At 47.7% G+C, this 24230-nt stretch overlaps 1 protein-coding gene and 1 long non-coding RNA gene across 3 annotated transcripts in view; one reads left to right on the top strand and one right to left on the bottom strand.

Moving 5' to 3' along the window:
- Window positions 1-24076, top strand: part of LOC125150100 (uncharacterized) — a 215011-nt gene extending 190935 nt beyond the window's left edge. The window contains exon 3 of the long non-coding RNA XR_007146189.1: window positions 21968-24076. This is a non-coding gene — a long non-coding RNA (uncharacterized LOC125150100). The remainder of the gene's footprint in view (window positions 1-21967) is intronic.
- The window catches only part of TNC (tenascin C), a 95305-nt gene continuing 82363 nt past the window's right edge, over window positions 11289-24230 (bottom strand). For both annotated transcript variants that reach the window (XM_047829450.1, XM_047829451.1), the window contains 6 exons: window positions 20964-21096; window positions 19154-19305; window positions 18295-18391; window positions 16905-17066; window positions 14230-14393; window positions 11289-12021 (listed from right to left, as the gene is read on the bottom strand). In XM_047829450.1, the coding sequence (XP_047685406.1) occupies window positions 11911-12021; window positions 14230-14393; window positions 16905-17066; window positions 18295-18391; window positions 19154-19305; window positions 20964-21096 (819 nt within the window). In that variant the 3' untranslated portion in view covers window positions 11289-11910. The remainder of the gene's footprint in view (window positions 12022-14229; window positions 14394-16904; window positions 17067-18294; window positions 18392-19153; window positions 19306-20963; window positions 21097-24230) is intronic.

Genomic DNA, 24230 nt, shown 5'->3' with positions numbered 1-24230 from the left:
TAGGCTGGGCTCCATCATCTTAACTACCCAGGCAATGGAATCTGAAATCTAAAGTTTTTCCATGGCCTGTTCGCTGTCTGGCTCATACTGACCTTACTGACTCGATCCTAGACAATACTCCTGATTCTCACTATAACTATAGCCTCAGCTCATCAGGCCTAAAGTAGAGCCTGAGGCAAGAGCTTGCGAGATGATTCCCAAATGCAGGAGTAGGGGTGAGAGCAGGTTGAGACAGGGAGGAAGGGACAGCCAGCATGAGCTTTGCTGTTCAGTTCCTGCAGAGGACAACTGTGGCTTAGTCCCACTGGGGCCCCATGAGAAGGCATACTGAACGTGCCTCCTTCTGTGAAAGGAGAGGACCGGGGCATTCATCCAGTGTTCCTGTCCTTCATTGGTTGAGGGTCCCTAGGTATGTCCCACCTCCCACTCTGAAAATGTCCTTGTGTTAGATCAGAGTGGCTTCCCAGGCTCTGAGGAAAGAGAAGTGGAGAGACTGAGAGGCATGCTTGCAGGAGAACCTGCTCCCTGCAGCTGCACTGACATCAGGGACCAGGGAGGGCAAATGTCCCCTGAGGCCATCTTACTTAGCAAGCTGTTTCCCACTCTGGGCCTCTTTGCACTTAAGGGTTGCTCTGTGCCATACTAAAGGTCTAGGTGCAGAAGGTAACATCCTATCTGAAGAAGCCTACCTGTGGTTACTCTATGATGTTTTTCTTTCCATGAACCTTCTATGGAAGCCTGTCCAGTGTAGCTTAAAGCCTACCAGGCTGTGCATGTACCCTGGTATTGGGATCTGTTCAAACAAGACCTGTAATGGACTGGGCTCGTTACAGAAAAAGTCAAATGTCATTGCCAGTCCAGGAAACAGGCACCAAAGAGTACTAAAACTTTGGTTGATGATCAGGCGTTGGGGTAGAAGGTGTCAGAGTCAGACACAGCAAGGAAGGCAAGCAGTTAGCAGACTTGAGCAGGCAGCAGGGGCACCTGGGAGGAGGCCAGCAGGTCCAGCGTAATTTCCGTACTGTCGGGCCGGCAGGAGGCTCTCTTGGGAGTGGACAGGTTTCACCTCCTGGTCCTGCTTTGCCATTTCAAGGGCACTTCTGTGTATCTGGGCTCCGCTCCCTCGGGGTGGCCGCACAGATGATGTCATTAAAGGTTGGGAGAAGTGGTGACTTCCACGCACACCCTGAAGAAGAAGCATTTCAATTGACTGTAGCTCTTTCTGAAACCCTGATGGCAAAGGGATTCTAGGACTTGGAGGGGGGTTCTTTTCGAGTTTTGGTGAGAAAGCAAAGCAGCCTGGAGTGGCCCCTGGGATTCTGGAGACTCTGAAACGCAAAACAGCAGGATAGTCCCTTCTGTTGACCGTAGATTTCCAAGCTGCAGGTGAGAGCAACCCCCTCCCTGTCAGAGCCAGCTGGGCAGGACCTGCTCGCCTGAACACAGTGTGAGTCACCCAGAAGCCCGTGGTTTTCCCTCATCACGTCCTGGTCTCAATTCTCCTCTGCGGAGAGGCATGAGGCCAGAAAGAGATTGCGGAGTGATGTGTCTGCCTTGCAGGCAGAGAAAACATTAGGCTGTGTGCCCTTTTACCTTATGGGTCTTTTCTCCTTCCAACCCAGTTACAACAATAAATAACCTCTTGGCTTTCATAGTTTCTGCCATCAGGTTCTACAGTTCCTGAGAGCGGAATTTGAATGGTAGAATGAACATGGAATTTACTCCTTATCATGACAGTTGGTGCCTCTACCATGTGGCTCGCTCCCTTATCAGTGTTTCTAGTGTATCAACTATACTCACAGCCATCTTTCTGGGTTCCACATGATGAGGTTCTAAATTAAAGCATTCCATTATAATTCGAATCGTATTACATAAAACACAATAGTGTGGTTTTGAAGTTCCCCAACCTTCCCATACCTCAGTTTCCTCCTGTGTATAATGGGTACAATGATATTCCTTACCTCACAGAATATAGGGGAAGATCGCGTGAGTTTCTGACGCGGGAGGCACTTCCAACGGTGCCTGGCATTCAGCTGGTGCTTATTGTAGGGGTTCGATGCTCTTGTTGTTTTAGCAAAATCACTCATTTAAAGATGGTGAAGCTGAGGGAGAGAAGTCAGGCCTGTTTTCAGACCAGGAAAGTCCAAATTGGGAATCTGTGTGCCATTTTATATCTTTGGTGTTCTTCTCACTTCCCTTTTTTTCCAGAAAGATTTATGGATTAAACGGAAAGCAAAATCAGACCGTTGGGATGAAAAAGAGAACAGAAACGGGTGGAAGAAACAAGAAGGAATAGATTTGCCACAGACCAGGGCCACGATGATGATTGATATAAGTGGGTAATGAGTTTCCCCTTGCTGTCTCTGCAGCTAAGGCAGTGAAGAGGCATGTTGGATGACTTGATCTCGCTTCCTGATCACAGCATCAAACACACATTCATCTGCGGAAATAAGTTATTGGGGGTAGGGAAGGGGGACTAGACACAGTAGGACTTTATTATGTGGGTCCTTTAAGGATATATGGCTTTGAGTACAGTTGCTCACATCTGTATGCCCAGCTTTACTAATGAAAAGCTTTTAGAGACGTGCATCTTCTATGAATCCTCCAGAAGATCTGGAAACTTTGCCTTTAGGAGCCGAAATGCCCAAGAGAGAATCACAGTGTAAATGAAAGACAAATACGAGTGGAGGCTGCCTCTCACAGCAGAGATATATTTAAATGTTGGATTTACTTCTCTCCTGCCCCCACCTCTTTCACGGAGCAGCTACCTGAGCCAACGCACATGACCGCGCCTGTCTGTGCTTCCTCCTCAATTAACTGATTTCATTCATGTTAGTTCCAAGTATTGATCAGCCAGGCAAATGTGTATTGATCGTTTCCTTTGTGTGATGGATGGTTCTAGGGAGTAGAAGGGACATAATTTACTGAGCACCTACTATAAGCAAGACACTTTCTGGGACACTTTATACACATTACTGCGTTTATTGAGATCATACAAGGTGGTTATTAGTATTTCTGAATTATAGATGAAAACATCTAAAACTCTGAGAAGTTCTGCAACCCAACCAAGGTCACACTGCTAGTTCCATAGCCGAGCCAAAGCTTGAAGCCATCAATCGGTCCATTGATTCATTCACTGATTTAGCATAGTGCTGTCTTCCCCACCAGGTGCTGCCGATACAGAGTTCGCTAAGAGATGGTTCCTGCCTCCAACACAGCCACCATTTGGTCCTGACTCTGTGTCTGGTGGTTTCAAGCCTTAGCATTAAAAACACATATTATTTGATGTACATGAAGTCACGTACATTCTACTTGAATGCTCTGGCATTCAGATTAAGCGGAAATAAAGGGTTAAGGGATGAGTGATCCTGGAGGCTGAATGATAACATCATATCCCAGTTTACACTTCAGATCTCCTTTCTAGAGATTGCCTCTTTGTGCAAGCCCCCTGTGACTTCCTAAGTAAAGTTAGAAAGTGGAATTTGACCCTGAACAATCTCTTGCAGCAAATATCCCAGTGTGTGTTAGGGGGGCTGGGGGGGGACAGTGAAATTTTCTGCCTGTGGGTCATGGTTGGGGTTACAGGTTTCTTTTTCTGTAAGATGCTTGCTTCCAAGAAACTCGTTAAACCTAGAATTTTTAAGAGAGTTAAGGTTTTGCCAACTGGCAAGTGTGGTTCCTTCTGCCCTGTGTTCCCTGGAGGAAGTGCTCTGTTTAATCAGAGGGACAGTCAACACTGTGTTTATCTCCTGTCTCCCCAAGGGGCTGCCTTCTTCAAATAACATCTGTGTTTCCTGGTGTCTTAACTCTGTCATGATGCCCTTTCCTTTTGCTGCATTTGAGACCCAGGTTGGTGACTGGAGCAGAAGCATTTGGAAAGCTTGTATGCGGCAACTGACTGAGCCGGAGGGGCAGAATAAGTCCATTTTGGGGCTGGAAGGGACTTTATAACACTACTTTATTTAGTGTGTGAACCTTAAGACCTAGGACCTCTCCAGTACCAGGAGTTCACTGCTTCTCTGACGGCCTACTCGTTCCCTGGATGGTTTCGGTCATAAGTCCTTTTCTTATTTGGGTACTGTTTGCCCCATGTAGATTTCACCATGGGCTCCCAGTTCTACCTTCTGTCACCCAATAGGATAAGCCTGCTTTCGCTGTTCCATGAGACGCCTGCAGAGATTCTGACTCGGAGATTATGTCCTTCCTCGTTATCCCATCTTTCTTGAAGGACATGGTGTTTTCAGTTTTTTCACTATTTGATCGTCTAAGTAAGTACCATTCTAAGGATGACAAGTAGATTAATAAGACGTCTATTAACTGAGTGTAACTGTCTCTCACACTGGGCCTGGTCGTGACCTCAGTGCCCTTCTTAGAACTTCCTGGCAGTTATATAAATTGATGTCTTGATTGTGCAGCGACTGGGTTCCAGCACTACGCACTGTGGATGTGGTGCTGGAGACGCAGGGGCAACACAGGGAATAAGCCGGGCCCTCGTGCAGTTTGTAGCCTGTCCTCGAGCCAGCCCCTTGTGGCACTCACTTGAAAGTTCTTTGCTGCCTTAGGACTGGGCTTTTGGGGAGAGATTGATGCTTTTACAAACTTAACTCTGATGCTCCCCTGAAGGGTGCCCAGGGGGAGTGCGGTCCTAAGCCTTGGCTGAGCTGGGTGTGCTGTGTAGACCAAACCTCTTTCACACACCTGAGGCCTGCTCCCCCCTCTCCTCTGCTAACTGCCTAGAAGGACTTGATTGTCAGGAAATACATATACTTCTTTTTGGAGAAATTCTTGAACCCACAACTAGGTGACTTTAGTTTATGATGCTTCTACTGTACCTGGAAAATTATCTCTCTCTGTCTCTGTCTCTGTCTCTGCCTCTCTCTGTACCTCTGCCTCTGTCTCACTCTCTGTGTCTGTTTCTCTTTCTCTCCTTCTCACTTCCCTTTTAAAGTTAATATATGTAAATGGAAGGCCTGAGAGGTCACTAATTTTGCTCACTTCCCATCCAGCCCTGAAAAACGATGGTTCTCAGTTGTGGTGTGGTGCAGTGGGAGGGCCTCGGTCCAAAACTGGGAGGCTTCTCTCTGAGGGACCACATGTGTGGAAAGCCCCTGGACAAGTGACTTTGGTTGGACACACGCCATGCTCTGTCTCTGAATTGACTGATATTTATGGTGCTTTTCTCTCTAAATGTCCTGCTGGATTTCTCCCTCCTTGGCTGTGAGACAATCTCAGCCACGGCCTTCCCCTGCTGAGGAGAGGTTGCTGCCTGGGGCTCTCGATAGAGCAATTCCTCTGCTGCTTCTTTAAACCACACCGTCAGGTTCTGACCTATTGTGGCAATGATGTGGGCAAGAAGGAACTGAATAGGAATCCATTCTGGTTGCATTACAGCTTTGGGAAAATCACTTCTCTGAGTTAGTTTCTGCTTAACATGACGATCTGGGGACAGAGTTAACGCTTAATGAAATAGAAAATAGGTCTGGTCACATGTTCAGTGAACACATAAGGACTGGGAGACCCTAGAATGGGCTCTATTTGAGGTGCTGGAGATACAACAGGGGAGCAAATACATATAAAGTCCCTGTTGTCACGGAGCTTAATTTTTCGAAATCATACACATAAACAAGGCAGCAGCATGTCAGGTGGAGACATGCTATGGAGAAAAATAAAGAGTGCTGGGGCCAGGCGGCCTTGTGTGCGTGTGCGTGGATTCGCACGTGCGGAGTGCACGTGCGTGTGTTTACACAGGGTGGTGAGGGAAAGTCTCATTGAGCAGACGGCTTTGGGAGGTTGCCTGAAGGAAATGAGAAAGCGAGCCGTGTTGGGTGCATGTGTGTGGTGCTGGGAATAGCATTCCAGGGGAAGGCTCAGAAGTGGGACAGTGCTGGGTTTGAAGAGCAGCAGAGAGGCCAATGCACTGAGATCTCCATGAGACAGGCATCGAGTTCTGAGAAGTGTCAAGGGACAGATCACTCAGGGCTTCAAGGGCTGTAATGGCTCAAGCTTTGCTGTAAGCCAGAAGGCAAGCTTGGAGGGTTTGGGGCAGTGGAATGAGATGGTTTGACTCAGCATTTTAAGAGGATCACTCTATACCTCTTTGGGGTGTAGACTGACACAAGGAGCCAAGCACTGGGGACACAGGGCCCTTGACGGCGTTTCCGGGGTTGCCCAAGCTGCCTGGGGTAATCCAGAGGGATCGCCAGCTAAACCAGCCTTTTGAGGAGAAGAGAGTGTAAAACAATAGCGACAACAATGTGTTCCCATTTCCAGAAGGGCCTCACTCTGTGCTGGACAGTTAAGCGGTAGGGAAGGAGAAGACATGTGGCTGAGGGGCCACGGACAAGCCAGAGGAGCCACCATAGGGCAGCAGATGTGTGAGCTCACCCTTCACTACCAACAATAAGGGAGCAGTAATGGGGGTTGGGGGGGAGTAAGTCAGTGATGACACGTCACTGCAATGGAGCCATTACACATGCCGGAGAAGAGTGGTGGTCTTTACAGAATCCAAGTGGGGACTGGACACGTGGGCCAGAAGCCCTCCCTCCCTGACCCCCAGGAATGTACCCCCCACCCTGGTGTACATTTGCAAGAAGGCTTGTGGTTGTTGACATAAGGCTTGTGTAGCCAAAGGGGAGACCAGAACAGCAGAGGCAGCCTGCCATGACCCTGCTGCCCCCTCGGCAGGGTTTGAACCTCTCATGGAGCAGGGGATTGGAGTGAAGGCAGAGAAGGGGTTTTCCTGGAGGTTTCTATGAGCCTGGGAGCCCAGGTGGCATCACTGCAGCCACGTGAACACCTAGGGAGGGGGGCGGGGAGTGCTTCCTTTAGTGCCCTCAGAAAGCCGGGGGAGCCTGCCATCTGCTGGCTGACTTGAGTATTGTATCCCGCTGCTCAGCTTCAGACAACTATCAACTTCAGAGAGAAATGTATATTGGCATTTTCTCCAGGCCAGGTGCTGTCCATTTCTCTCTTTTAAATCATCACAGTTTCTCCACATGGTATGTCTTCTTCACTCCACTTTTTAGGGCCACTCGGAAAAATTAAGCGACTGGGCCAAGATCATTCAGTAATTGGAAAATGGATGCCAGATCAGCTCTGACTGCAAAGACGATTACTTTAGAGAAGCTATGATCACGTTGGCTTTGTAAACTGTAAAGTGTTATGAGGGAACTGGCTCATGGCAGGTGTTCCTTGTGTACCGAATGGAAGAATGGATAAAGGAATCAGTATGCCAATAGATGCTCTTCAAGGCCTAAGGGGTCAGAAGACCTAGGATTCAGTCCTTGCTCTGGCACTCTGAACCTTGGAGAAGTCATCTCATGGCTCTGAAACAGCTTCACCCGCAGTTGCAAGCATTGGGCTAACACGGGAACTACTCATTTTGACTGTGTGTGTGTGTGTGTGTTTCTTTCCGTAACACATTGAGATTTTCCAGTCTTGGCGAGACTGGAGTGATTTTCAAGAGGAGAGCTTTTTCCTGCTTCCTTTCTGAACTTTAAATTCATTTGTGTGGCTGGTCCTGGAGGGAGGTGGGTGGGGGAGTGAGCCCTCTGCTGGCCACTGGCATAGAGCATCCGCCCAAATCCTGGCAGGGGACACCTGTGAGCTCTTCTAACACCCCACTGAGGCCAGAGGACATAGCCTGAGCAAATGCCTTTCTAGTAAGGGAGTGGGACTTCTAAAGAGCGACCCTGATTTTGTCACTCCTGCCCTAAACACCGTCAGCAACTCTCAGTTGCACTCACAGGACACAAAGCCCCCAGGGCAAGGCCCAGCCATCACCTTCACCCTTTGCAATTCAGCCACAGAGTCCCCTTGGCATCAATCCTTCCTCATTCTAACCACAGTAACCCCCAGGGACCCTCCCTGATTCCCCCACCCCCGCCCCCCATCCAAAGTTGGAGGAGATGCCTAGCGCTCTGGGACCCTACAGCCCTCCTGGTTCCTGAGGTTAGTGGGACCTCAACTCCAGCTCTGCACACCCCTAATGAGACAATGGAGCCACATCTGGAAGAGACCTGCAGGAACTGAAAGCTGTTCAGGAACTAGGTGTGGACGTGGAGTAGCTCTCTGGGCCCCCACGTCCCTGTGGGTTTTACCTTCTAAATGTCTCTCATACCGTATGCCACGTCCCCATGGCACCACTACGCAGCCCCTGCAGCACCTCCCATCTCCCACCTCTCTGCCCAAGTTGAAACTGCAACAGAAAGATGGTTTAAAGAAAAGATACGATCATAATCATCCCCTGCTAAAAATTCCTTAGCAGCTTCCTATTGCATTTAGGAAAAAGATCAAAATCCTTATTCTGGACCAAAAGAACCTGCGGGACCAGATTCTTGCAGCTGCCTCTGTCTTTTTTCTGCATGGCCTGGCTGCCTCAGGGCCTCTAGAGGTACTCTGTCCTCTGCCTCCCCTGCCTTCTTCACTGGTTAAGTCCTACTTATTGTTTAGGTGACGATTCAGAAGCCCTTCTTCTGGGAAGCCTTCCTGCACAGGTCCTCGTAGATGTTCTCATAGTGTCTCAGATTTACTTCTAAAACATGCAATTATAGATTCACTCAGTTTGCAATTATACATTCACTTGTCTGATATGGTGGCTGTTGCCAGCCTCCCTCTGGCATGGAAGCCTCACAAGGCCAGGGCCCGTGGTTATTTTCTTCACTTAGTGCTGCTCGTATAGGCCGTATTCAGTACTGACTATTAAATGAAAAGGGAGAAGAGAAATCTTGGAACAAGAGAACCAATCAGCACAGCCCACAGGGACCCCCCCCATACCTGGAGTTGGCCAGGAATAGTGGAAAGGAGAGTGGCATGGGAGGGCCAAGCTGAGAAAGGGAGAAGGTGGGATCAATTGTCCCAAAGGATGGTGATTTGTGGATGGACTCTGTGGTAGCATTGGAGAAGCCAGCCTCATAGGCTCTTTGCTTTTAATTCCTTGTTCAAGGTTAGAAGTCCCTCTGCAGATATCCAATGGGCAAAGCTCATGTTATGTGTCCCGGCTCCCACAGGGAGGAGGGAAGAGTATCTTCTGTGGCTTCCATGGTGGTGGTGGGAGGCACGAGTAGAAATAATGGTGTAAGGCAAGCAGGCAGCTGTAACTGTGGTGCCCAGGATCCCGGAGTGTGGCCATGTCTGTCAGGGTCCCTGGGAGAGGCAGAAGTTGAAGGACTGTCTCTAAAGGTGTGGGCAATGTGGAGGAGAGCCACTAGGGCTAACACAGTTCCCAGGTCTTGAGAAGCTGAGGTGCAGAGACCATCCTTAGGCCCGAAGGGACATGTGGGGGGAGGAGTTATCCAAAACCTGGGATGCTGAGTGGAGATGGGCGATGGACTGGCATTGTGCCTCTGTTAGGATGCAAAGAGTCACCCCCCTGTGATGCTATAGGGATGGGGCTGGAAAAGAAGTACCCTGACCCCCTAACTGCCCAGTCTCCTGCCTTCAGTGTCCCAACACTTCCCATTTTGATCTCACCAGAAACCTGAGATATCATTCATGCGGGATGGCTTCGAAGGGTATAAGCTGGGAAAAGGGAGGGGAGCAGACAGAGGAAGGGCAAAGGGAAGACCAGACTCCTTGGAAATTCATTCTCGGTGGGGAGGCAGAAGTGAGCTTGGACTTTGAGGGTGGACTAGAATTTCAGGAGACCTTTTGAGATGGAGGAGGTGGCTGGAACAAAGCCAGAGTCACCAACTGAAGGACGTGGTTGAGGCATGGTGAGCTCATGCTTTGACTAGTATGTGGGCAGTCTGAAACCGACTAAGCAGCATTGAGTGTCTTGGCCTTCCCATCCCCATATGGGGGTATCTACCACCTTCCCAGGGCCAAGGTCAAGGAGTCCCATGTGATGGGGATTCTTCACCAACCGGAATTTGATTCTGGTGTGGCTTCTGGGAAGTACCTTATCAGCTTAGTTACATCTGTATTTGGGGGAGGGGCTAGGACTGGGGCTCAGAGCCTCCCAAGGGAGCAGTCAACAGAGGGTTAAGCCTCCCTCTTAAGGCTTGATTGTTATAGGGAGCCCGTTTGTTGGGGTTTACACAGCAAGGCAAGCGTTGCTATGGCAGAATTGCAGGCAACAAGTCTTATGATCGGAAACTTCCAGTTGTGTATATAACACGATGGCATTTATTAAAGCAAGATAAACTCAGCAGCAAAGGATCTGGCCTGAGCCATGAATTCTTCTCATCCTCGCATCTGAGCCATCATATTCCATTTGAATGAGGCCTATCAGCCCAAAGGTTTTCATTAAATAAGTCCATTTGCTGAAAATCTCTGAGAGAATCAACTGGGAGTTGTGCCCCACCCCCCCCCCACCCCCCAACTTACCATGTTTTAAAAGACAAATGTGTAATGTGTGGTTCTGACTCGATATTTGCCAAGTACAAACAGATCTGCTGGGCTGGGCAGTGAGTTCCCTCCACCACGAGATGCATTCAGGCCGAGGCTGGGGGACACCGGACTCTGATTGGGGGAGAAGGAGGTATTCCTAACAGACATTCTTTCTAGTTCTAAGACCTCAGGGTTGTAGGAAGGATCCACCTGAACTTCCCCACCCTCAATCATTCTGTAACGTGTACCCATAGCGCCCATTTCCTCAGGGAAGGAGGGATGTTCACCGGGGTCCTGAGTGAGGGCAAGAACTTTGAGACCTGAGCTGAAATCCTAGTTCTATGATTAAGTGGGTAGGTAGCCATGGGCAAGTCGTTACACCTCTGTGCACCCTGTCATAAAACAGTGATAGCAGAGACAGCTAACACTTAGTGGCATTTAATATACACCAGGCACCATGGTAGGGACCTCATCTGGATGATATCATTTATTTTTTCGTAGAAATGCTATGGAGAAGTGTGAGCAACCGTACTTTACTCATTAAGAAACTGAGACACAAAGAGGTAAGGGAACTAGGGGATGGTGCAGCCAAGGTGTGAATGCAGGCTGTCTGCCTTTGGGCATCTTGATCCTTGCTAGATAACAGTTGTCACCTCATCTACATCATGGAAGTTTTAGCAGGCTACCTTAGAAGGTGGGTATAAGAGAGCCTCTGTGAGAGCACAAACCATTAGTCTTGAAAATGTTGAGTAAGAGGCTGAATCTTAAATGGTAACCTTTTCCCAACCTCGCTCAACTTTGTTCAAAAAGGTGCTTTCCTCTCCCCCAGCCTGTAGCCTCCCACCTTTCCTTCTTCCTCTCTGACTTGACCACCATCCCTCCTCACCTTTCCTCCATCTGTTCAAATATGGCTTTGGTGGAATTCAGGCTCAACAACGAAGGGCAAAACAACAGCCAAATTTAAAAGTACTTGTGCTTTTATTAAAAAAAAAAAAAATACAATCAGGTACTGTCCAGATGTGTTTTGGAAAGGGAGATCTCTTTAAAAATCCTTAGTTTTCATCATCATTATTATTATATTAATCATATTAATCATATCCTTAAAATCGAAACAGTATTGCTTTTCTGGTTTTTGCTGTATGAAATGTAAAAAAAATTGGGGACGGCCTCCAATGACACACACTGAATCGTTGCGGACAAAAATAATAATTAATTATACAGCTTTGTGTAAAATACAGCTGGTTCTAACACCGACTACCACTGTACAGCCTACCCCTCTCCCATTTCCAGAGCCACCCAAGAGAAGGACAACCACTGTGATGCTGTCACTGGAAAATTTTTTGCTGATTCAAACAACAAAACAGAAACCTGTGGAGATCATTGTCTTTGGTGCGAAGGAAATACTCGCAGGGTAGGTGAGGTGGGTGCTTCCGCCATTGGCCCCGATGATCCATGGTCAACTTTAACTTCTGACAAATACCCGGGTGTGGCTTGATGGTTGGACTGGTTGTGTTGAGACTTTGGTAAAATTTGCTTCTTTCTCTGGGCCCTACTCCTCTCTCACCCAGTTGTCCCTGGAACTTACGCCCGTTTGCGCCTGCCTTCAAGGTTTCGGAAATTGCTGGGTCTCAACTTCATCTCAGCAAACTGGATTGAATATTCGTGGCCCTTCCAGTGGAACCAGTTGACACCCTGTAAAAGAGAGGAGACCTCCAGATGGGTTTCCAATAGGCAAGGTGTTCATTGATCATTGCTGCTTAGTTGATGGAACAAAACGAGTTCTGTTTCAACCTGACCATGTGGTAATTCATAGCTGTCTCTTGCCTATCTGTCTATTGGTCTGTGTAGCGAAAACTTAAAAGGAGTTGGCTGAATCTGACTCAGTTTTTAAAATTTTAGTCAGAAGTCACCGGCATTGGCATTGAGCTTTGAGCTGCCATTGTGAAACAAAATGGTGGCTGATGAGACTTCCCATGGGTAGGAATAGACGCTGGGGGAATTCAGGTCGTGATTGGAAGTTACAGAATTGAGTAGCTATATGCAGGGGAGTCTCTAATTCATGGGATTCTCATGGAGTATTTTAATAAGGGTTTGTATGGAATGGCAGAAAGAGCACAGGTGGAACACAAATTGTACAACCTGACATAGAGAGTTCAACCTCAACGCTCTTACTTACATATAGAGTTCAAGCTCAGGGCTCTTACTTGAGGCATAAGTGGTCTTAAACAAATCATCAAAACTTTCTGGGACTCAGTTTCACTATCTTTTTTTTTTCCTCTTAGGGTCTGATAGTGCCAACTTTGAAAGGGTGCTATGAAAATTAAATGAACTTGTAAAGGAGTGATTATAGTACCGGGCACATTGCAGGTGCGAAGTAAATATTACCTCCCTAATCTCCACTAGGGAGAAATAGCCTTGGAAATTTGGCCAAAGATTTTTCTTTCTCAAGAAAAGATTATATTTGTGTCTGGGCCTCCTAATTCCATGTTTGACTCTTCCATACAGTCTACAGATGGTAGAGTCTGCCCTCTTCCCACTAGGGGAGGGATGTCTGCTTCCGGGAGTGCTCCTGTGAGGCCACCACCGCATTCTCTGACTCCTCTTCTTTTTTTTTTTTTTTTAAATTAAATTTACTTTTGTTTTTTTATTCTCAAGTTAGTTAACACACAGAGTAGTCTTGGCTTCAGGAGTAAAACCCAGTGATTCATCTCTTATGTGTGACACCCAGTGCTCATCCGAAGGGTGCCCTCCTTAATGCTCATCCCTCATTTAACACCCCCTCCACCCCATCAACCCTCAAGTTTTTTCTCTGTATTTAAGAGTCTCTTATGGTTTGCCTCCCTCTCTGTTTTTACATTATTTTTCCTTCCCTTAGGTCACTCAGGGAAAGACAGATATCATCTGATTTCACTCATATGTGGAATTTTAGAAACTTAACAGATGACCCCTCTTCTCTTTAAGCTATGTAGGGCTGTGAGGGGACATGGAAAAGTTCATGGCTGGTACAATGAAGCAAAAAAAAAAAAAAAAATTGAGACACTATGTGATTCTGAGTTTTTGGCATTCACTGTATCAGGCAGTGTCTGAATCTGACAGGGAGGTGACATTTGGGAAAGGCTGGCTCTCCCCATGGGCGAATGCATCTGTGACTACCCAGTCATGGTAAAGCACTGCCGCCTGATAGCTTGGGCTTTGCGCTGCCCTTCCTCTGCCCTCCTGCTTCCCTCTGATGGAGGCACAGAGCTGGAAATGAGCCCTCCTCATTCGATCCTGGAGACTGAGGCCACAGAGGAAGAGTGACATCACAGAGTCCACGCAGCTGCCAGAGCTGGGGCAGGACTCGCATGACTCCTTCGTGGCCCTTTTCCGTCAGCTTGTTCTTCTTCCAACAGTAGATGGGAAAGAAAGGTTTCCTTTTGGGCAGGCAGCTTTTGGGTTGCTCCCCCCCCGCCCCCAGAAGGATTTTGTATTGTCCTGGTGGTAGGGGACAAAGAAATAAAGGTGGTGGAAAAAGGCTCCTATGGAAGCATCCTTGAGGCAACATGAGAAGGTAGAAAGAGCACCCTGCTTTCACCCCTGCTTCACCTAGACAGCCTGCATTTCTGGGCTTTCCTTCTGGGCCACAGACCAAGGTTTTGTCTGAGGAGAACGTTCTGTGTTTGGAATCCACATGACTGGTGGTTGTCCCAGGATCTTCATGGGTTAACGTGGACTGCTTCTAGGATTTCACCTGACCCGCAGTGTCCCTGAGGTTTCTCCCTGCTGGGGACAGAGGTGCCACCATTTCCCGGAGGTTGCTGCCCCCTCCCAGTCTCAGCCAGAACTGAGGGGCTGGGGTGCCTGCCTGTCACCCCCAACCGGCTTCCCAAGCCCTGCCCCAGGCACTTGCGGTTTACTCACCTGACTGTGGTTGTTGTCCCCGTATCTCCCCATCAGGTTGACACGGTGACAGTTCTTGTACCAGAAAGCCCCCTTGTAGGACAGGGCACAGTTGGTAATGGCTGAGTCCGTGTCCTTGTCGTAGGTGGAGAAGGATCTGCCGTTGTGGTAAGCCATGGAGTCACCTGCAGAGAGAAAACAATGGATCTGAGGAATCCCAGCTGGAGTGTCCCTGTGGGCTCCGAAGGGCAGAACCAGGGTGGCCACTCAAAGGGCCTGGGGTGGCCTGTCCTTAAAACACTGGACCTGGGATTAGGGTCAAACACGGGGCTGGAGGGGACATGAGGGCTCACTCTGAGGGCTCGCTTCTCCTAGAAGCAGCATAAGGTGGTAGAAAGAAGGTTGTGGGTGGCTTTGGAGGGTCCAGCTTCAAGTCCTGTCCCTTTCATTCCCTGGTGTGATCATGCACATGTCAAGCCTCTTACTAAGCCTCAGTGTTCTCTTCTATAAAATGGAGCTAGCACATTGATTCTATCCACCTCAGGGTGCTGTTTGGACAATGGATATGAAGGTATATGCTGAATGGGTAGAGTAGTATGTATAATGGCTGTGATTGTTGTGACTTCTGTCACTGTTTTGTATTCCTTTACATAACGGAGCTCAGAGAGTAAGGTGAGAAACCCATGTTTAATAATGGTGCACTCCTCCCAGCAAATACAAGTAGTTATTGCCACCCTGGTAATCAAACCTTTTACATATTAGAGGCCACCAAATAGTGTGTGTATCGTACAGTTATTTTTCACTATTTGTGGGGCCAGTGTTCCCTGATCCTTAGACAAGATGCCCATTTGTACGTAGCACTATCTAGGAATCCAGTTTGTCATTTAATATATTGCATTTTAGGGACATTTAAGTGCCATTTCTTTCTGTGTCCCTGCACTCCCAGCTCTGGCCAACACAGAGCACAAACATATCAAGACAGTGAAACATTTTACCCTGATATCTTGAAGCAAACTACAAAGGGTCTCGGAGGCCTTTTTAATGAGGAAGCTACCAGGAGCAGGTGGGTATGGTAGAAACAAGACGACCTCCTGTGGAGGGCCATCTGGCACGAGAGGAGGTGGCTTTACCAGGGTCACCTTAGTGAAGGGGTTCTGGAAATGCAGGGAGAGATGGGTGGAGGTCGCATTCCTGCTGCTTAGTGGCTTTGCTTTGCCCAGTGACAATATCCTTCTTGCCTGAAGCCACTTCACTCAGAGAGACATTTATTGCCAGGTAATAAAAGGCCAGGAAGGAAAACAATTTTGGCCCATGGGCCTCTCTCCCTTCACTACCACCAGACTGATCTCAGAAGAGTTTGCTCTCTCCTTAGATCCAACCTGGCTCTCAGCAAATCTTTACCTGGAGACACTTCCCATTATGGATGTTTCCCCGCGGGGCTCAGAGAGGTTGGAAACAGCATAGCTCTGTCTTTTGTGTTTTCATAGATGTAACTGGATGCCACCCCAAAGCAGGTAAGGGTGCTACCGGGGGGTCCTGCCAGCAGACCCCATCCCTCCTCGTTACCAAGCACACTCGTCCGCAGCCAGGCCTGCCCCCCTGGGTCCACCTTCTACAAGCTGCTTCACCCCAGGTCAAATCACCCAACTTTTCCGGGCCTCAGTTTCTTCATCTGTGTAACAGCAACATCTTCCTGGAGGAGTTTCTGTGAGAACTGAGGAGGGGTGATGCATGTGGAATATCTGTAGAAGATGCTACCTAGTGGCCTGGATGCGTGTTGCTTCTTTAATTTCTCCTCTACCATAGAGCCAGAAAAACCATACCAAGGCCATTTCAAGTCCATGAAATCTTCAAGATCTGAGCTAGGTTTTGTACCAGAAAGGGAATGAAAGGGCCACTTGAAAGTCAGTGAGCTGGGGCGCCTGGGTAGCTCAGTTAGTTGGGTGACAAACTCTTGATTTTGGGTCAGGTCATGATTTCGAGGTTCGTAGGATCAAGTGCCATGTCGGGCTCTGTGCTGACAGTGCAGAGCCTGCTTGGAATTCTCTCTCCCTCTCTCTCTGCCCCTCCCCTACTTGCGTTCTCTCTCTCTCTCTCTCTCTCTCTCAAAATAAATAAACATTAAAAAAAAAAGGCAGTGAGCTTCTGGTCATGAAGGTGTGCAGGCTGAGGCTGGATGACCACATGGGAAGGATGTCTTAGAAAAGATTCAAGCAGTTAGTGATGGAGAAGATTGTCTGCTACTCAGAGTGTGGTCTGCAGACCAGCAGCATCCCCAAACAGTGGCATCACCAGGGAAACTGTACGAAATGCAGAATCTTGGGGATGTCAGCCCCTGCACATTAACAGGGTCCCCTGGGGTCATATGTGCACAATAAATTTAGATGTACTGGATTAGATGAGTATTTAGGCCTCCAGGAGACTGTTTTTCTATCCACCTAAAACTGCTATCTAAAAATGGGTATGAAAAAGACATATTTTCTGATTCCCAACCTACTCTGTTCTGGTGACTAAAATATCTAGCCAGCTCTGTTCAGCTGCCGTTCTGGATTAGTACCTAATAAGGATTCAGGTATTTTGTTGATCTGATAAGTGGATGGATTAATGAAGTAAGGAGTGATGAGGAAATTAGCTAAAAACACAAGGAAGGCTTTTTATGGTTCCAGAGACCGGAAGTGTGGCTACCCCATACCTACCCGCGGTCCCGCTGTACCCCTCCACTTTCAGCTTGTAGCGAGTCTTGGCATCTCCCACGCTGAACCTGTCGTAGACGGCGTAGGCAGTCTTCCCGTGGTCGCGCAGGTCCACCCGGAGCTCGTACTGCCCTTGGGCTGTGATTTTGTGTAGATTGTCCAGCCCTGTGGAGGACAGGCAAGGGTTACACAGGCAGCATGAGTGACCGAGGCCATTGTTTCTACTCCATCCACCCCATAGGAGCAGCAAGTTAGGCTCTTGAAAGAGGCTGGTGTCACATAAACCTGGGCTTGCGGTTTGGTCCACTCCTCGCTGGCACAACACAGGCCAAAATACAGGATGTTTCTGAGCCTTGGGTAAAATTGGGTTGACATCTTTGCCCTGCCAACTTCCTAGGGCATTGTGAAGATCAAAGTGGAGGTGCCTGGGTGGCTCCGTGGATGAAGAGTAGGACTCTTGATCTCGGCTCATGGTTTGTGAGATCAAGTCCTGCATCCCGCTCTGAGCGGACAGCGCGAAGCCTGCTTGGGATTCTATCTCTCCCTCTCTCTCTGCCCCTTCTCCCCTTCTCCCTCTCTCAAAATAAATAAATAAACATTTTAAAAAAGGATCAAAGGAGATAAGGTGGAGAAAGCACCTTTTCAACTCCCAAGCTTCTTGCAAGAGAGAGGCAATGGTTGCCAGCCGGACAGACATGCTGGGGCCCTGGGCACCAGAGTGCGGAACAGTGTCCTCTATGGGGAGATTGTCTGCAAGTGCGAGCTGCATGTGTGGATGGATGGACGGATGGATGGATGGACGGGTGGATGGATGATGGCATTGTGGTGTTGGTCTGGGGGAATTTCAAGAGGCCGCTCAACTGCTTATTGGCTAGATTCCCGCGGGCACACAGCTTCATCTCTCTCTCCCATGCGCAAAGTGGGGATTTTGAACCTTGCATGAGTGCCACGAGGCTCAAGGGTAGACCAGAGTTTTATTTTATTTTGTTTATTTATTTACTTTGAGAGAGAGAGAGAGAGTGTGTGTGAGAGAGCACGAGTGGGGGAGGGGCGGAGAGAAAGGGAGAGAGAGAAAATCCCATGCAGGCTCCACATTCTGAGCTGAGCCTGATGAAGGGCTTGATCTTATGACCGATCCTGAGATCATGACCTGAGCCAAAATCAAGAGTCAGACACTCACCTGACTGATCCACCCAGGTGCCTCAACTAGAGTTTTATTTTTAATGACCTAGAGAATTTAACGTCTTTTCCACCGAAGATTTGCAATTCTGCGTCTACTACCACAGCCACTGCTTCCTCCTAGCTTCCTTCTCTCCCATGGGTTGCTGTTAGGACAAATGACAAGGAGGGCAGAAATGGGCAGTTGGGACACCAACATGCAGGGCTGCATTACCAAGCCAGAATTCTTCTCTGCGGTCCCCAAACCCAGCAGCATAGGCTTTCCAGTTGCGATAGAAATCCTCACGTCCATTCTTGCGTCTCAGGAACACCTACAACATAACCAAGGAATTCAGGGTGCGCTTTAGCTATTGAAAGAAAGGGAAGGAATCTGAGAGGAAGAACATCAGACTGGAAAAAGCATCCATCCCCAGCTCTGTGCGAAACTAATTTGCTGTGTAACTCTGGGCAGGCCACCTCCACCTGAAAAACAGGGATTAAAAATACCACCTAGCTTTGGGTGATAACGATGTGTCAAGGCAGAGGTTCTAAATGCACCCTCTGGTGTAGGATGTTGCTGGTGGGGGAGGCCATGCACGTGGGGACAGGGGTATATGGGCACTCTCTTCACTCTATGCTCACTTTGGCTGTGAACCTAAAACTGCTCTGAAAAACAAAGTTTATGAATTAAAAAAAATACTAACCAGCTCAAACAGTAATGGGATTGCAAATAATTCATGTGAAACTCTTAGCACAGTGCCTGGTGGTTAGCAAATGCTAATTAATCCACATGATAGGCTCCATGACCACCGTCATTCTTATGCATCACAGAGCTGTTTGAGGATCAGATGAGATAAATTACAAGAAAATTATTTTCTCGTTTTTTTTTAATCCTCCATTTCTTTCCCATTCCTTTGTTTAAGAGATAGTTCCTGAGTGTCTCTGTGTGACAGGCACTGTCTTGCAAAACCTCATGCACATTTGGTGTCTGAGTGCATGGGGAGGACCTCCCCCTCCCCCCTCCCACCCCTGCTGAGCCCTCTGCCCCCAAGCTCCGTGACAAGGACTCTGGAGCCTGTTTCCGTGATACTCACGATCCATCCACCCCCATCAGAGGTCATGTCACAGAAGACTTCCAGAGCCTGGGCCTTATCACCATTCAGATAAATGGTGTAGAGGCCAGAGGTCGTGTCTCCATTCAGCATTGCTTGGGAGCAGTCCCTGGGGAATGGGTACAGGAGTCCAACTGCAGGATAAGAAGGAAGAGTGGCCCTCTTAGAGAAGGAAGATTGGGTTAGGGGATTTCAAACTGCCCCTCTACTGTGTATTAGCTAGATGTCTATGAGTAAGCAACTTAACCTCTCTGTGGCTCTGTTCTCTCATGTTCAAGATAAGGATAAAACCCATTTGGTGGGGGTGCAATGAGGCTTTAGAGATTACGGATATAAGGGACCCATCTCAGTCTCTTATATTCATGGAAACCACCAATGATATCAGTGGGAGGAGAACTGAGCCCCTGTGAGGAGCATGTATTGGGCTGACCTTGATCTACCTCAAGCAGCCAGGCAACACCTGAGGAAGACCCAGGTCCTGGCCAGATGGCTGGGTCTTAGGCACCCACAGGTGGCTCACTGTGGATCAGGACACTCTATTGGGGATCTAATAATGATGCATCCCAATCTCTTCAGAGGATTTGGAAGCCAAAGACAAGGATTCTAGCCCTGAACTTACACTTCCTTGTCTTGGGACACTGGAGAAGTCATTTAACTGCTCTGAGCCCGGGAGTCTTAGAGGGACCAAACAAGAATGTCTGGGGAATTTCCAAGTGATGCGATGCAAAAAGAATAAAACTTGATAGACATGGACAATTTTGGAGCTGTGCTTAGCAGGTGGGATGGAGAACTGAGGGTCACAGCAGTTCTTTTTTTCTGATCTGACCTCCTCCCTGTACTGCACCTTCATTGGAGGTTGTATCATTAGCTGTTTCCTTGTTTCTTTCCTGGCTCTGGTCTGGGAGCATCTTTAAAGCACATTCAAATTTCTGTGCTCCCAGTACCCGGCATGAGATCTGGCAAAGAGATGATAACTTTCAATTTTGCACCTCCCTCAGTAGATGTGTGCAGATTGACTTGTGGGGAGTGTGAAGGGCCAGAGGCAGCACCGGAATGCACTCTGTGTACCCCACATCCAGGCCTTTCCAAAGGCTGACTCCCCCCTCCCTCAGGAAGGCATGCTTCCTCTTAATTCACCAATGAAATGCCTTGCATGTTCTCTATCTGCCGAAGATAGCCAGTGTCTGCGGTGTAGGGATGGTTCTCTGGGCCTGGAACATCTGAGCCCAGATCAGACTCTAAGTCATGCTATAGCCTTGAGCAGGTCATTTTGTGTCTGGGAGCCTCTGCTACCCCAACAGAAAACTGGGCATGATAATCCTACCGTCTTGGTGGGAGGACTGCTTTTGATTTTGAATGTGGACAGGCTTTGTAAATGCTGACATGCTGAAGGAGAGAAAAAGGGACACAGCTTACGATGAGCTTTGACCATGGACCACACCCTGGGCTAGGAGATCAAGGTCCTTATGGGGAAGGGATGCTTATTGATCCCATTGTATAGATGAAGAAGCTGAGGCTTATAAAATGACAGCAACTTTCCTAAATCACACACGAGCAAGTGGTGGAGATAGGGATTGAATATAGATGTCTCCCTACTGGCCCTCCTTCCTTTTCATAATGAGGTCCTTAACTTCCTGTACCCACATCCATCAGGCTTTCAGGTAGTAGCAAGGCATTGATCCTTTTAAGGGGTTTGATGGAAAAATTTTCTCAGAGTCAGAGGAGAAGAGGAGGGTTGGTCTAATCTCACAAAGTTTGACCTCAAGACTCAGATATACTCTGAGACTCTTACTTGTGGTAAAGATGGTCTGGACCAGCTTGCTCCTCAGGGGCCCATTCAAGGCCTGGATCTTGGCTGTGTAGTGGGTGGATGGGCTCAGCTCTGCCAGGCTATAGGAGGTGGTTTCTGGACCTACAATGACTTCCTAAGGGCAGAAGAGAGAATATAATAGTTTTTGGCCACATAAATCATCAGTGTACAGATGATACATTCATTCATTCACCCATCCATTCATTTCTTCATTCAGAAGAATCCACTGAGTCTCACTCTGTGTCAGGCTCCATGCTTACTTCTGGGACATCAGAAATGGGGAGACTGAGGCATGAGAAAAGGTGCTGAAGCCAGAGGGGGTGAGCAAATGAAAATAATATGAGAAGGTAATGATTTATCTCAAACACACTTGATTTTGGGTGGTGGAGTGGTGGAAGAAGTGGGAAAAGACCAGATGCCAAAGGGCCTTAAATGCCAAGCTGTGGAAATTGAAGTTTATCATGATAAGCTGCAGATTCCCAAAAGGGCTTTTGAACAAATGAATGATGTGGACCCAGCTTAATTTGGTAGCAAGGTGAATCACGCAAAGGGCAAAAGGTTTAGAGACCAGTTATACCAGTGGCCCCTAATATGGCACTTTTTCATCCTCCTCTGGGAAACTTTAAAATAATATAACACCTGGGCTCCATCCCAGACTGACTGCGTCATAAGAGCCAGAAGTGGGGCTCTGCCAGGTGCATATTTAAGAAGCTCCTCAGATGATTCTCATGCAGTCAGTCTGGGGATCTCTTGAGTCAGGGGATGACTGCAGTAGTTCAGTAGGCATGGCACAATGAAAGCCTGAGCTGAGCTGGCATGTCTCTTTCCCAGGACAGAACTGTCCAGGAGAGGTGTACATGTGCCTCTGCTGTCAGACGTCTCCTAACTACCCCTGTAGGTTGTGATTTTGCTTACTGGGCTGCTGTCCAGAGGATATTAATTTCAGCTTTCAAGAGATCTTCTTCCTTTTCAAATCCTCTTTCTAGCTTCCAATGCCTGAGAATTCACCTTTTAGCAGATGACTTTGGTGTCTGGAATTGAAATTCAACCTACAACCTTCAACCTACGCTTCTGGCAAACCAAACTCATCAGTGCTGTCTACAACCTGCAAATACAGCCAACAAGGTATAGGCAAAAATGAGGCAGTGTGGAGGTGCCTGGAAGGTTCTCTCGCACCGTCGGACCAGGAAGGTGAGGTTATCCTGATTCTTCCAGATGGAGGGTGGGGGCTGAATTTCAAAGGAGCTGCAAGACTTGCTCTCTCCCCATGATTTGTTGGTGGCAGAAGGACGGTCTTACATTCTGTCTCCCAACATCCTGCCCAGGACTCTTTCCTCCTTCACCAGGTTGATTTTCTTGGGTGAAACATACAAACTCAGGGATTGGACATGCAGCAAAGTAAGTCAGTAAGTGGACACTAGTGACCTGGTGACCTTTGTGTGGTCCCCAGGTCTGGTCCCTGGGGAAGGATCAGGTGCAAAGCTGGGTTCATTGAATTACTTTGGCGATACAATTACCCCTCAGCTCTTCCGGCTGCTGTGCAAAGTGGCTTTCTATGCAGTCAGGGTAGATCGAAATGAGGCTCAGGACTTCAGATAAACAAAGTCCTAGAAGGCCTGACTGGGAAGGGACTTTCAAGATTGGTGAGTCCAATGCATTCATTTCACATTATGTGAACACTGACACAAGGTGCTTATATAAAGGACTGCCTCTATGAACACAGGGAGTTAGTTTGTTGTTATTCCAACTCAAAGAAGGGCCATGGTAGAGACTAGAAATGTGTGTTTACTTCTAGTTAAACATGGGAGAGTGGATATGCCAGTTTAGTTCTATCTTCTTCTGAAACCCACTACAATGACGGTAAAGGCATATAAAGTATAAGCCCACAAGGATGAGGTGGATGATAGAGGGGACAGATACAGGCATGCAATGTCAACAGGATCTAGACAGATGGGAAGGGGTGCCATGGAGTGACAAGTGAGGGGGCAGAGCTGAGAAAGCTGGGGCATAACTCACTAAGGGGGTGGGGCCAGTCAGAAGCGGGTTGATGAACACCACAGAGTCCAGCAAGTTCAGGAATGGAATGTGTACAAAAGCAAAGATGCCTTTGAAGACTAGGGTGGGGCATGGCTGAACAAAGGTGTGTTTAAAAGCTTAAATAAGGAATAGATGCCAAGCTCTCCAACAGTCTAGAGGACTCCAAGCTCTCCAAGCTCTCTTCAACAGTCTAGAGGACTGTCCTTCCCAGTCTAGATGAAAGGCTGAGGTTACTCTCTGGAGAGACTGAGCCAGAGAGAAGATTCTGGATTGTATTGTAGCTCAGTGGTGCTACAGTGGAAACAGAAATGAAGGTTTGTTCACATAGGAGCCCAGGCTCTTCTTCCACCTATGCTCCTAGCAGCTTGGTTTGAAAGGGTTGGAGGAACCTCTAGAGAGATGGAGTGAGATAGAGATGTGAGTCCCCCAACAAAATGACTGGGTACTTGCTTACTCACTCTATGTTGAGCCCCATAGTTGACAAGACCTGTGTATGCATTTGGGACTCCCAATAAACGGTTTCATTCTTGGCTCAAGGACAAAAGGGCCATCGGGCATTGGGTGGGAGTCTCCAACATGAAAGAAGACCCAACCGAACAACAGCAGTGGAACCGAAAGAAAGAAAGAAAAAAACTTGGAAGAGACACTATTCAGGTTGTAGAATAAAATACCAGTAACATATATTCTTAGAGATAACAAGAAAATGATGCACTGAATATAAACAATATGCTAGAAGAAGATGAATGAACAGGGAATAAGTAAAAGATCTTGGAAATGTAAAATGTGATGACCAAAATTAAAAATTCAGTAACAAGTTTAGAAAATAAAGTTTAGAGATAAAGTTCACTTGTGTGAAAGGAACAGCTAAAGTTATTTCAAATTGGAAAGTATGGGGAAAAGAGGAGAGAATATAAATAACTGCTGTAAACAGTATTAATGGTTGATGGCATAAGAACATGGTGATGTATGTTTCAATATCTAATGGAATGATACCATCTGTGACATTGTATATATGGCAAATATTCCGAAGAAGCCTTTGGCTTTTGCTTAATAAAACATTAAAGCACCATGAACCCAGCTCCTAAAATGTCCTCAAGTCTTGTGAGCAGTGGTTTTTGATCTTGGCGGGCTATCAAAACTGGAGTCTGGTTAAAATGAGACAGGGAGGCTGGAGAATATGATTCAGAAGGTCTGGCATGACATCCAGTCCCT

Source organism: Prionailurus viverrinus, chromosome D4 (assembly GCF_022837055.1).
Source record: "Prionailurus viverrinus isolate Anna chromosome D4, UM_Priviv_1.0, whole genome shotgun sequence".
Taxonomy (NCBI): Eukaryota; Metazoa; Chordata; class Mammalia; order Carnivora; family Felidae; genus Prionailurus; species Prionailurus viverrinus.
The sequence above is the reverse complement of the archived record's forward strand: the minus strand, read 5'-3'. Positions and strand labels throughout refer to the sequence as shown.